We start from the raw sequence: 13,124 nt of genomic DNA on the forward strand, positions 1-13,124 counted from the left end.
ATATTGTTTGGTGACTTCTTAAATCTGATGGTACATTAGTCAGAAATGCTTACAGTGTATTTTATAATAAACTTGTGTTAATGGACTAACATGACTCTAAATCTCTTGCACTGTTAGTCCTTAGCTACAATGCCAAATGCATCAGGTAGGTTCAACAGAATCGAGAAACACCACGAAACCCTGCATAATTAGATGAGTGCGAACTACACTTAATAGCACAAAATATCAAACACCTGCCACTGTTCTTTAAAGATGACTTGATATTCTATAGAATTGGAGATGTGATGGCTTGAAGCCTCCTGCTTCCAAAGAAAACACTAACTAGAATCTTTCACAAATGCCCACAGCTAGGTTGAGCCCTCAGTTGGGTCCACTTCTATGACTAGACTCAAGGTGAACTGAATCACTGACTGCCTGCTCCAGTCCTTTTAAAGGTGGTACAGCATGTTTTTAAACTGACATCTCAAGAACCAACAGAGTGATGGAAAGAAGTTGAACGCAAATGTGTTCTGCTTTGTTTTTATTTGGAGTCACAATAGAAAAAATTTTAATAAGCCCCTAAACTATTCTCCATTAATGTGATTTAAATAATAAATTCATAAAGATTGAATTTATTTGTTTATATACACTCAACTGTAGAAAAATGACTGTCTTTTTTTTGTTGTTTATACCATCAAATCCAATCAAACCAAACAAGATGGTTAACTAAAATGATTAATGAATGCAGCATTAGCTGATGGCTTTAAATTTAGCATGTGTTACTGATGTCAGGGTTGATTAGTTCTCTATCTAAAACTGATGCTATTAAAAGCTTTGAGCAATTTCGATGTTGTCACTGAGTAAAATTTCAATGGGGTGAGAAATTCTATCAGGATTAATCCTGCTATGGTGCAACATGTGCACAGATGTTGGATAGAGAGAGAGTGGGCCTTTTCTGACGGGACAGGAAGAAGGAACGGGAGGCAGAGAAGCTGACAAGGTGGCATCAACCTCAGGAAAGGTAAAGAAGCTTGGAATAAACAAAAATTACTCATCTTTGCACAAGGACTCCCAAATGCCATACGGGTATGAATATTGATCATTTCAGCTTCAGAACTTTTCAAGAAGTGGGAAAAAATAAATGAAGGGGAGGCAAGAGGTTAATATAGTACCATGCTTTAGTAACTCCTCTGAAAATGAATCCACGGGGAAATCATTGTAGTCAGTAGTGGAGAACAACATTTTTATTAATAAGATAAAAGGAAAGAGTGGTAAAGCAAAGGCGATCATTGGATGGAATGATTATGTGTCACGAGCACTTGAGGACCTAGAAAGCAAACCGGAGTGATTATGCCAATCAAACTGCAAGGTCGGAGACATGCTAAAAGGTTAGAAGGAATCCAATCCTGGGGCTATTGCACAGGACTTGGGGAAATCCAGTTGCTGCAAGTACCTATGACTTGAGGAAGATGTGCAGTGGGGGACCTTAAACCATTTCCAACATCTGTGCCTTTGAAATATTTTATTATTGATCCAGATACCCCAAGATGTTTGGAAGGGAAAATGTACCATACTAGACCCAAATTCTCTGGATATTTAGATTCCATCCCTGTCTAGGCATGTGGGGGAGGTGAATCTGTCAGTGGATCAGGTCAGACTAGAAGGTTCTTGTGATTAATGCAGCTGGGCCATCTCTAAGAAAAAGGCAGCAAATAATTTGGTTCCCTCTATGTAGTTCCACCTAAGAAGAGGAAAAACAAAGAGAAATTTTGTTACAATTTCCATTCAAATGAAGGAGGAAAAATATTCTGTCATTTAGACAGGAAGATTTGATGTTATAAATTCCATCTAAATTATTTAACATACTTCTGAGATCCCAGTATGAAAAGCACTTAGTAAGTTCCATGTGAAAATTGCATTATTATTATTAAGAAGATGAGAATCAGTCCTAGACTCAAATCCAAAAGTCAATTTTCCTTGATTTCTTATCACTGATATGGATATCAGGGCAAACAATTTCTTGTTTCTCACTAGTCTGGGATGCTTAGGAGATCTTGTAGTATCTGCCAGTAGCACATAAAGCAAACATTCCTAATAGCCTTTTTTGTTATGCACTAAACATTTGTGTTTCCTCAAAGTCCTGTGTTGAACCCCTAACCCCCCGTGTGTCTGTATTTGGAGACAGGGCCTGGAGGAGATAATAAAGGTTAAATGAGGTTAAAATGGGGGTCCTAATCCAATGGAGCTGGTGCTCTTATAAAAAGAGAGACACCAGAACCACCTAATCCCGCCACCACAGGGACAGCCAGGAAGACAGCCCACACCCACCAGGAACCAAATGGGCTGGCACCTGATCTAGGGAATCCAGGCTCCAGAACTGTGAGGAATCAATGTCTGTTCTTTAAGCCCCCAGTCTGTACGACTTTCCATTCTCGCATAAATTGAACAGGAGCTCGCCCACGTGTAGACGCGGGTATGTGCAGTAAAGGAAGAAGAGAGAGGCACATTGCACAGGCATCAGCTGACCTGTTGATTTTCTCATTCTGCGAGTGTTCTCCATCATCAACAGCTCCCAGCGGAATTAGCACCACACTCTTCTGGACGATCTCCTGGAACATTTTGGCAATTGGAATGGTGGATCCATCCCGGATCATATCTGGTTCTGTTCCAAACACTGAAACAGGAAAAGAAGGCATTTGAATAGGGTAAGGACAAGAACACCCCCAGTAAGCTCCTTTGAGGAGTTTCTCAGTATTTCCTTGTCTTTCATGACCTTGACCATCTTGAAGCTTATCAGTTGGTAGTTTTGTAAAATATCCCTCATTCTGGGTTTGTCTGATGTTATCCTGTGATCGCAAGAGGCCATGCATTTTTGGCACGACACAAGACAATGTCCCTACCTTTATTGGATTTTTTTTTTTTTTTTTTTTTTTTTGAGACAGAGTCTCGCTCTGTCGCCCAGGCTGGAGTGCAGTGGCGCGATCTTGGCTCGCTGCAAGCTCCGCCTCCCGGGTTCACGCCATTCTCCTGCCTCAGCCTCTCCGAGTAGCTGGGACTACAGGTGCCCGCCACCATGCCCGGCTAATTTTTTGTATTTTTAGTAGAGACGGGGTTTCACCGTGGTCTTGATCTCCTGACCTCGGGATCCGCCCACCTCGGCCTCCCAAAGTGCTGGGATTACAAGCGTGAGCCACCGCGCCCGGCTATTGTTTCTTCATGAATTAAATATTATGGAAGTGGGACTTCTTTGGGTTTTTTGGTGACAGATATGCCAATAGCTGTACTATCACTCAAATGTCACAATGTTTCTGGCAATTTTCAAAGTATTGCACAAAATAGTTTTAACTGCTATTGTAGGTTTTAGAAAGAGATGAGCTCCAACCTTCTAGCTTAGAGGACATGCTGCCAGTGATGGAGTGGGATGAAAAATGAAACAAAGAAGCCAAAGAGAACAGGCCACCTCTTCCTTATTCACAGAGAAAGATGTGGAGGGGAATCGAAGTGATGTACCTTGTTAGCAGAACCAGTTTAGCACACAAATAGCCCAAAAGGTGTCTTATGCATTCCTGAAAGGCTATTTCAGACCTATTTATTGTTGTTAACCTGGGTATTTCAAACACACACCTCTCTTCAGCTGCCATTACATTTCTTCAATCCTAAAGTTTACTGGCGAAATACCTGCTAAGGTTGGGGGCAGCAGGAATGGCGATGGAAAGAAGCATGGCTCCCTGTCTTGGACTTGTTCTCTAGTTTTCCGTGTCTGTGTCCCTTGTACTGATAACCCCGAGAGAGAGTTAGTGCTTCAAGGAGATCCGGGCTTCCCTTTCCAGCTTTGCCACCGTTAGCCAATGTGGCCTCAGGCCTCATCTGTAATAGGATGCCATAGGTCTACCTAAATGCATGCCACTGCTTTTCCATCTAGCTCTGGGAGAGACCTAGAACCCCCTGCTTTGGGAAGAGCCCCCATTCTGCTATTGTTGGCAGGGTCCCCCTCCTGGTGCAGAAGCCAAAGAGACTGGGTGTCCCTGCTCCCTGATGCCACAGCCAGCACCCAAGTACACGCCCTCTGCTCAGCCCAGCACATGGCTCTACCCAGGACCTTGAAGTACATAGAATTAAAACAGGCACCACCAAAGAAGTTCCAAATAGAGCTATGCTGCCTTCTGGGGAAGTGATGTGGCATTGTGAAGAGACCACTGGCTTGAGGGTCAGACACACCGGAACTGGGTTTCTCATGTGTTTTGCAATTGTATACAGTGAGCTCCTCTCCAGGAAGCTCCTGTGGAATCTCCTTGGCCTGCCTGGGGGCTGTGTCCTCCTGGGCAATGCTGTACTTGCATCAGCAGACAGTCCAGCCATGGCACTAGCGAGAACCACACCACACACTAGGTAAAAATTAAACACCCAAACCCACAGGAGCAAGGGTCCATGGTTAAAAATTCTCAGGGGAGACCTTGTGTCTGTCCAACATCCAAGCAAAGGCAGTCAAGCTTACACACACACACACAGGATAGGTGTGGCTCTTCGGGGATGCCCTGCTTGTGTTTAATGGGTCTCATTTTCAACTTCCTGCCTCACTCTGGCCCAAGGCCATTAAAGCCCCAGCCTCTTTGTGATCAGGAAGAGCAGATCCCTGCAGGCCAGCCCAGGGTCTGCTTATTCACTCCCCTAGAGTTCAGCTTCTCCTTCATTTTCAACCCTGAAGGATTTCCTCTGATGTCATACAAGCTAAGCTGTATTTTTTTGTTTTTCATTTTTTGAGACAGGGTCTCACTCTGTCCCCCAGGCTGGAGTGCAGTGGCATGAGCACAGCTTGCTGCAGCCTCAACCTCCTGGGCTCAAGCCATCCTTCTGCCTCAGCCTCCTGAGTAGCTGGCACTACAGGTGTGTGCCACCACGCCCAGCTAATTTTTATATTTTTTATAGAGATGGGGGTCTCACCATATTGCCTAGGCTGGTCTTGAACTCCTGAGCTCAAGCGATCCTCCTGCCTCTGCCTCCCAAACTGCTGGGATTATAAACTTGAGCCATCACACCTGGCCTAATCTGTTTTGAAAGGATGTTTTTACATGTTGGCCAACATTTCTATGAGTTTTGTATCAGGGGGTTTGAAGGTTTTCTAGTCTATCATTTTCCCCAAAATTCAGGTCTCCAGACTTAAACTTGAACACAGGCTTTGCCACTTGTGAGCTGGGCACCCTTTGGCAAAATAACTCATGTCTGTAACCCTGCATTTATTCGTCTGTTAGATGGGGAAGGCCGTTGGGAGGATGACTTGAGATGGCGTGTATAGCGTGCCCTGCACATGGCATGCATTCAACAATGTGCTCTATATTAAAAGGAGAGTTGATTTCTGAGTTTTAAAAGTGTCTGCTTTACCCACGGTCCCACGGATACCACCCCGAGTCCCAGTGCAGATTGGCCAGTCAGAAGGTCTTAAGGTCCCACCTGTTCTGATCACTCTTTTTGCTGCGAGATACTGGGTGTCGTTAATATTTGCAATCCACGGGTGTAGTCCTAGAGTCATGGAAACAGCCATCTTGTTGGAACTATTTCTCTTGGAGAACACATCTTCGAGATGCCGTGTCACCTAAAAGGTGACGTTTTCAATGATAAGAGAGAGTGTCAAGTTATTCTGTCATACAGTTAATATAGCCTCTTCCATCAAGAAACTGATTAATACAGTTAATATAGCCTCTTCCATCAAGAAACTGAAGCCCCAGCCTGACACATGCAAGTGTTGTGATTTTCCCTTCGCTCTGCCAGAGGGCGAGAGTGAGGTCCTTCTTCGGTGCTATGAGCAGGAAACCCTGGGCTGCACCCAGAGGGAGATTCCCCTCTATCCTCTACCCTGCAATCCTGGCCCCGGCCCACCCCCTTCCAACCACAGCGTCTCACACACGCAGAGGTGCTGGAGCATCGCTTGTTGAAAGTGATGAAGCCTAACACAGCAGGACATCTCTTTTGAATCGTCCTCTTTTTGGACTCCTCAGTACCCTCTGAATGATTGGGAGCATTAAGCATTTGGGAAATTTCCAAGACGTGGGAGCAACTCCAGGCTCAACTACGGAGGAACCTCATTTCAGCCTCGTTCTCTCCCCTCCTGCTCTTTTTTCATTGTTACTGTGGAGAGCCTCCCGGGGAGGTGCCATACTCAGATTTCTTCCATTAATTACTTCAACACACATTTATAGAACACACGTCATGTCCCGGAGACTGTTCTAGGTGCTGCGGATACAGCTGTGAACAAGACAAGGAAGGCCCTGCCCTCATGGAGTTTATATGTCGTGAGAAAAGGGGGTAGCACCTCCAAAAAGAAGGAAGGGAAGGGAGGAAGGAGGAAAAGATGAAAGGGAAGGGAGGGGGAGGGGAGAGGAGTGGGGAGAGGAGAAGGAAGGATGGAAGGAGGGTGGAGGAAGGAACAGGAGGGAAGAAAAAGGAAAGGGCAGGGGAGGGGAGTGGGGGGAGGGGAGTGGGGGGAGGGGAGGGGAGGGGAGGGAAGGGAAGGGAAGGGAGAAGGGAGGAGGGACAGAGGGAGGAGAGAGGGCAGGAGAGAGGCAAGGAAGGAAGGAGGGAGGGAGGGAGGGAAGAGAGGAGAGGAGGAGGCAGGGAGGGAGAAAGAGAGACTACTTCAGAATGTAATTAGTGCTAACAAGACAATAAAGGGGGATAATGGGATGGAGAGAGAATGACTGTTGGGATGAAATATTTCTTTAGCTCATTCATTCAACAGTCTACTTTCTGTTAAACTAACTTGAGGCAAATTGATGATTGGTTGGTAATTTGGACACATAACTCCTTCTAGAAAATGTTTTCCTTAAAATGGCTGTTTCCAAAGTGTTAATTTCAGACATCATGAAGATCTAATGATTGAGGCCTGAGACTTTCTGCTTCTGTCCAAGCATAGGCAGGTCCCTACTCCATCTATGTGTAAACCAATCTTGCTTTTATATCTACCATCTAACTTTCAAATCTTCCTAGCACACTAGCTTCAAATGGTTATTTATCTGACTGCTGTAATTGCATATACTTGAGGAAAAAGATTGGGTTCTTTTTGTTTGTTTTTTTAAGAGACAGTGTCTTGCTCTGTCACCCAGGCTGGAGTGCAGTGGTGCTATCATAGCTCACTGCAGCCTTAAACTCCTGGGCTCAAGGGATCCTCTAGCCTTGGCCTCTCAAAATGCTGAGATTACAGGCACAAGTCACTGCACTGGGCAATACTGGTTTCTTGGCGTCTGTTCCACTCCTCTTGTATTGGAAAAAAATGACACTCCAATGGTAGCAACCTCACTCACTAAGCCGTGATGTGCGGGATTCAGAAACCATGTTACTAGGCAGAATGACAATAAGCATTGGTACCTGTTTTTCCACCACAGACACATTCATGTGAGGGACTAGACGGATTGAAAATTTTCCTATAACTCGGCCAGGTATGACTGTTTTAGCTCCAGGCTCATCAAATGCGCCCTCGATCCCATGAATAGAAAGAGATGGGTACCTCCAGAGGTGCATTAGAATCTCCTCCTATATTAAAATAAAATTATCCAAAGGATGTTTATTTAGAACCCAGTGGAGCTGGGTTGCTTGTGTTACCACCCTCTGCCGCTCTGAGACACCATTCAAGACACGTTAACTGTCACCTTACTCAGCTGTGTCTCATGCAAGGACTTTTCCCTCAGGACACAAACTCTCTGCTGTCCTCAGATGGCTTCGCTACCCAAGCTGCTCGCCATTGATGAGTGTCCCTCTTTGCTCAAGATCTGCAGTTTTCAGTTAACAAATGGCAGAGGGACCCTTTCAAACGAGATCGGGCACGTTCAGGGTGGTATGGCCATAGATAAAGGGGCCCTTTCAGAAATGTGGGTTCAATTATAAATTTCTAACCCCAAATTACAATAATAACTTATGTAATGAAAGCATTTTCTTATTCAGAAGACATCAAATAACTCTTCAGATGTTTGAGCCAGTTTTCTTTCTTGCCATCCTCGAGCTGGTCTGCAAGAACATGCCTGCTTTATAATAATTCACTCTGCCGCTTCTTTTCAGCTTGCTTTTCCCCTCTCGGCCCCTTCCCCAGGAACCAGCCCTACCTACCAAACACCTTGTCAGGCAAGCATGCTGCCCAGAAAGAGGAGGAGGAGAAAAGCAAAACAATTCTAAATTTGCCTGTAAGGAATGTTTTCGGCTTTATGTTTACTTAGTCCACTGAGGCAATGACGTATTCACTTACAGATTAGCCCCTAAGGCTCTTGGTTTTGTCTGGAAAAATGAACAGTTAGAGGTCTTGGAGCTGGAATCATCTCAGACTTTTCTCGATTTTTGGAGATGTAAGAAGTCCAGCTCACTGGCTGAAGGCTGGAGTGGGATTTAGGTTAATGAACAGCTTTGGAAAACATGGCTGGGAAATGGGTAACTGCTTGTGGTTAAGTGCCAGAAGCCAGTGCCAATTAGACCCCACTGAAAAAGGACTGGTTGATCCAGCCCACAGGGAAGTGGCCGTGAATGTCAAAAATCTGCCTGGGAATTCACATCTGCTTTGGATTCTAAGATACGGAGATTAGCACCAGACAATGATTTAGACAGAGGGCAAATATGATATACTAGCCTCATGCCTCTTCCAGCTTATCCATCAGTCTGTGGCCATACCTTAGTATCGAACAGAAATTTCTCAACCCGGCTGCTATTCTTGTATTCTTCTAGGTCTAGATGGATGGCTTTGTATGTATTTATTTCCTCTTCTGTAAGAGGAGCCACTTCATCGTAGATTCCGGGGACCAAGATATGACCAGACGAGTCTACCAGGCTACCTACAAAACACACACAGAAAACAAGGCAGGTAGAAAGGAGTGTGCCAGTGCTGTGGTCCTGGAGCCAGACTATGAGAGGACGCTTCAGGGCGGCAGCAGGCCTCACGACTGTCTGGGTCCCCATGGCCAGAGCCATTGGCAGCAACTCCATCCAAGAAGTGACTGTCAGAGAAAGGAGCTGGTCACCAGGCTCACGCAGCTGGAGTCAGCCCTGCTTTAGTGTTCACCTTGTCAAAGGTGAGGCTGAAAACACCTGGGCCTGCAACAAATGAGGTCGGAGTGAGTTACCTGCATCACCTTCACGTTCTCAGCTATGCCTTTTATACATAAACAAGGTTTGTTTTTTAGTTTTATCTTATCTTGATTTAAAAAGTAATACGTGTTCATTATAAAACATTTAAAATACACGCTGGGTGTGGTGGCTCACAACTGTACGCCCAGCACTTTGGGAGGTCAAAGCAAGTGGATCCCTTGAGCCCAGGAGTTCCCAACCAGCCTGGGCAACATGGCAAGACCCTGTCTCTACAAAAAATACAAAACTTAGTGGGGCATGGTGGCACATGCCTGTGGTCCCAGCTACTTGGGAAGCTGAGGTGGGAGGATCACTTGAGCCCAGGAAGTTGAGGCTGCAGTGAGTCATGATCACATCACTGCACTCCCGCCTGGGTGATAAAGTCAGACCCTGTCTCAAAAAAAAATTATATGGCCAGGCGCGGTGGCTCACAGCTATAATCCCAGCAGTTTGGGAGGCCGAGGCGGGTAGATCACGAGGTCAGGAAATCGAGACCTCCTGGCTAACATGATGAAACCCTGTTTCTACTAAAAATACAAAAAATTAGCAGGGCATAGTGGCATGTGCCTGTAGTCCCAGCTACTGGGGAGGCTGAGGCAGGAGAATCACTTGAACCCAGGAGGCGGAGGTTGCAGTGAGCCCACATCACACCATTCTACTCCCGCCTGGGTGACAAAGCGAGACTCCGTCTCAAAAAAAAAAAAAAAATTACGTATATATACACACACACACACACACACACACACACGTACATGTATACACACCTATATACATACATACCTGAGAAACCAAAAATTTTTGTCATTCCTTCTCAACTTCTCTTCCCCTTCACACACACACACACACACACACACACACACAGAGTATATTATAGTAAAGACTCATTTTTAATTAAAAGCATTATACCCTTCAGGTCTACCCTATGAGACACCATCATGACCACATCCCCTATATACACTAGTATGCTCTTCATGAAAGAGTTTGGGGATCAATACAAATGGAAAATATCATCACTAAATATCCGTAAAAGCAGCAGATGTTGAGATTTAGTAAATACTGCCCACTCTCTGGAGAAAATGCTTATCAAAGGCAAAATGCAGCCAGGAAGTAGACTGATATAAATGACACAAAAATTTCTCCAGGGCAGCTTAATGAGTCCCCACTGATAATGCAACCACGAGGTCTTCTCTTGAGCGTATGTCCCTAAACTTTTGCTGATAGTCTTCTGTGTAAGGACAGAGTTGCAGAGTGCGTGCTTTCTAAGCACGCACTGTACCTCACTAGTAAAACGATCCAGGCCTGTTCTCGGCATCATTTTAAATTACAACTTTATTCTCTCAGTATACAAGGCAGCCATCCCTATTGCTGGACTGGGAGAAGGAAGAGAAAGAAGATTTCTTCATTTACCTTTTCCTTCCTTCTTTCCTTCCTTCTCTTTCTTTTCTTTTTTCTTTCTTTCTCTTTCTCTCTCCTTTCCTTCCTTCCTTCTTCTTTCCTTCCTTCCTTCTTCTTTCCTTCCTTCCTTCTTTCTTCTTTCCTTTCTCTCCTTCCCTCCCTCCCTTCCTTTCCTTCCCCTCCTTTCCTTCCTTTCTTCCTTTTCTCTGTTTCTTTCTTTCCTTTTTTTGAGACAGAGCTTGCTCTTCCACCCAGGCTGGAGTGCAGTGGCACGATCGTGGCCACTGCACCCAGCCTTCCTTTCCCTTTTAATTTGCTTGCAGAAAAATCTGATTAGAGAGCTGTGGAGTGCAGCTCAGTCACTTCGGCCCTGCCTGAAACGCCATCACAGGGAAAGGGGAGCCATTGATGTCTGTGCTATTCAGAAATAATGCTGCTTCACAGATCCCTTTTCCATATCTCTTTGCCCTAGTTCTTTAATATTGAAAGCATTTGAATGAAAATAGTATGCTTAAGAGTTCGTCCCCTCCCCTCCTGTTCATTTTCCTCTTGCAATCATGACGTGATGTCATTTCCGCAGTTACCACCGCCTTCTTGGGAAGTGCAGGGAAGGCAGAAGGTGCCTTTGAAAACTGCCCACAGGAAACAGAATCCTGCATGCCCAGCAGCCGTCTTGGATTTGAACATTTTAAATAACATTGCATAGTTGGTGCTTATAAAAATGCCCTTGGTGAAATGGTCTTTTCTGTTTTGTGGCTTTTAGGGAAATGCAAAGAGTCGGAAAGTGTCTGCAAAGGGAAACCACAGAAGGTTAGAGCTCGATTTGTAAACACGAGTATCCTCTTAGCAGCTCCTGCCTCCCCTGCACACTAAGCCCCTTTTCAGACAGGGAACTAACTTGATTTTGCTAGTGGAGGTTATCATGCGTTTCACAGAGCTGGCGCTCACTAGCGTTTATTGTCTGTTCATGATCACGGCAGAGACAGAGAGGTTAGGAGGCTTGCACAAGGCAAGGGCTGCCCGTGGATTCCCGCATCCTGACTAGTGTGTATGGCTGCTTGTCAGCCTGCAGGAGTGGACACAGCAGAGCTGACTCTCACTTGACATCAGGGGGCCCTGGAAGTCTGGGCATCTCCACTACAGCCCAGCCTGTCAGCAAGCAAAATTCCTGCTCGTCATCTGATAAACGCTAAAGCTCAACACTATGTCCTTATGTTTTTGTACAAAACATACGAAAACCACAGAGAGGACACAATCCAGAAATTACTGTGCTGTGGATTGATTATTTGATTTGTATCAAAAACTGAAGAAAGTCAAACCACGTTTTTAATTTCATTCATGACCCTGAGCCGATTCTTCCTTAGCAGAGCAATGTGCATTTGTGGGGCTGCACCAAATCCTATGCCTGGCTGAAGCCACACAGCCTAAAAAGATGCCATGCAGCAATCATGCTTGTGGGAAAAGCAAAATGTGCTGCTAAAGATTTCAGATGCAGTTCCTAGGGGAGAAAACATTCATTCTGGTAAAACAGAAAATTAACCTCCACTCCCCAAAATCGTGAGTTGCATACTATCTGATTCTTCTGGAAACCATTTAAACTCTTTAAAGGAAAATGGCTGGGTGTATTCTGTCTGAATTGTCAAGCATGGGAAATATCATCCAAGAGCTATATTTCAGGAAAACTAGAAGGCCATAGAAGAATAATATAGATAGATAGATGATAGATAGATAGATAGATAAATAGATGGATGGATAGATGATAGATAATGGATGGATGGATAGATGGATGGATGGATAGAAAGGTGATAGATGGACAGATAATGGATGGATGGATATAAAGGTGATAGATGGATAGATAATGGATGGATGGATGGATATAAAAATGATAGATGGATAGATAATAGATGGATGAATGGATGGATGGATGGATAGAACGATGATAGATGGATAGATAATAGATGGATGGACAGATAGTTGGATGGATGGATGGATAGATGATAGGTAGATGGATAGATAGATAATGGATGGATAGATGGATAGAAAGATGATAGATGGATAGATAATGGATGGATGGATAGTTGGATGGATGAATAGAAAGACGGATAGATAATAGATAGATGGATGGATAGCTAGATAGATGGTAGAAATATAGGTAAATTTCATTATTCAGTTTTGGAGAATGAAAGAGAAAGCTGTGCAACTAAAAATGATGCTGAAGACCTTGAGAAGATCCTCCCAACACCTGGGCCATCTGGGCTGATTGTACCATGGCCTGGACTACTGAGGCCAAAGGGAGTAAATGCTTTCTGGCCATTTGTCTGCCCAAATGGGGCACATTATTAAACATTTTTTTTGCTTTTTCTATTATTTTTCTTTTTTTTTTTTGATACAAGGTCTCGTTCTGTCACCCAGGCTGCAGTACAGTGGCACGATTATCTCAGCTCACTGCAACCTCTGCCTCCTCGGCTCAAGCAATCCTCCTGCCCCAGCCCCTTAAGTAGCTGAGACTACAGGCCTACACCATCATGCCTGGCTAATTTTTGAATTTTTTGTACAGACAGGGTTTCACCATGTTGCCCAGGCTTGTCTCAAAGTCCTGAGCTCAAGCGATCCACCCACCTTGGCCTCCTAAAGTGCTGGGATTGCAGGCA

At 44.7% G+C, this 13,124-nt stretch overlaps 1 protein-coding gene across 2 annotated transcripts in view; it reads right to left on the reverse strand.

The window, feature by feature from the left end:
- Positions 1-1,090: 1,090 nt before the first annotated feature.
- CNDP1 (carnosine dipeptidase 1) overlaps positions 1,091-13,124 on the reverse strand; it is a 50,994-nt gene continuing 38,960 nt past the window's right edge. Inside the window, exons 8-12 of one of the 2 annotated variants that reach the window (XM_032152054.2) lie at positions 8,626-8,786; positions 7,339-7,503; positions 5,428-5,569; positions 2,506-2,653; positions 1,091-1,720 (exon numbers count right to left, since the gene is read on the reverse strand). In XM_032152054.2, coding sequence (XP_032007945.1) covers positions 1,654-1,720; positions 2,506-2,653; positions 5,428-5,569; positions 7,339-7,503; positions 8,626-8,786 — 683 coding nt within the window. In that variant the 3' untranslated portion in view covers positions 1,091-1,653. The remainder of the gene's footprint in view (positions 1,721-2,505; positions 2,654-5,427; positions 5,570-7,338; positions 7,504-8,625; positions 8,787-13,124) is intronic. The other variant, XM_058438263.1, reaches the window with a different exon arrangement.

Source organism: Hylobates moloch, unplaced genomic scaffold (assembly GCF_009828535.3).
Source record: "Hylobates moloch isolate HMO894 unplaced genomic scaffold, HMol_V3 SCAFFOLD_5, whole genome shotgun sequence".
NCBI classification, from domain to species: domain Eukaryota; kingdom Metazoa; phylum Chordata; class Mammalia; order Primates; family Hylobatidae; genus Hylobates; species Hylobates moloch.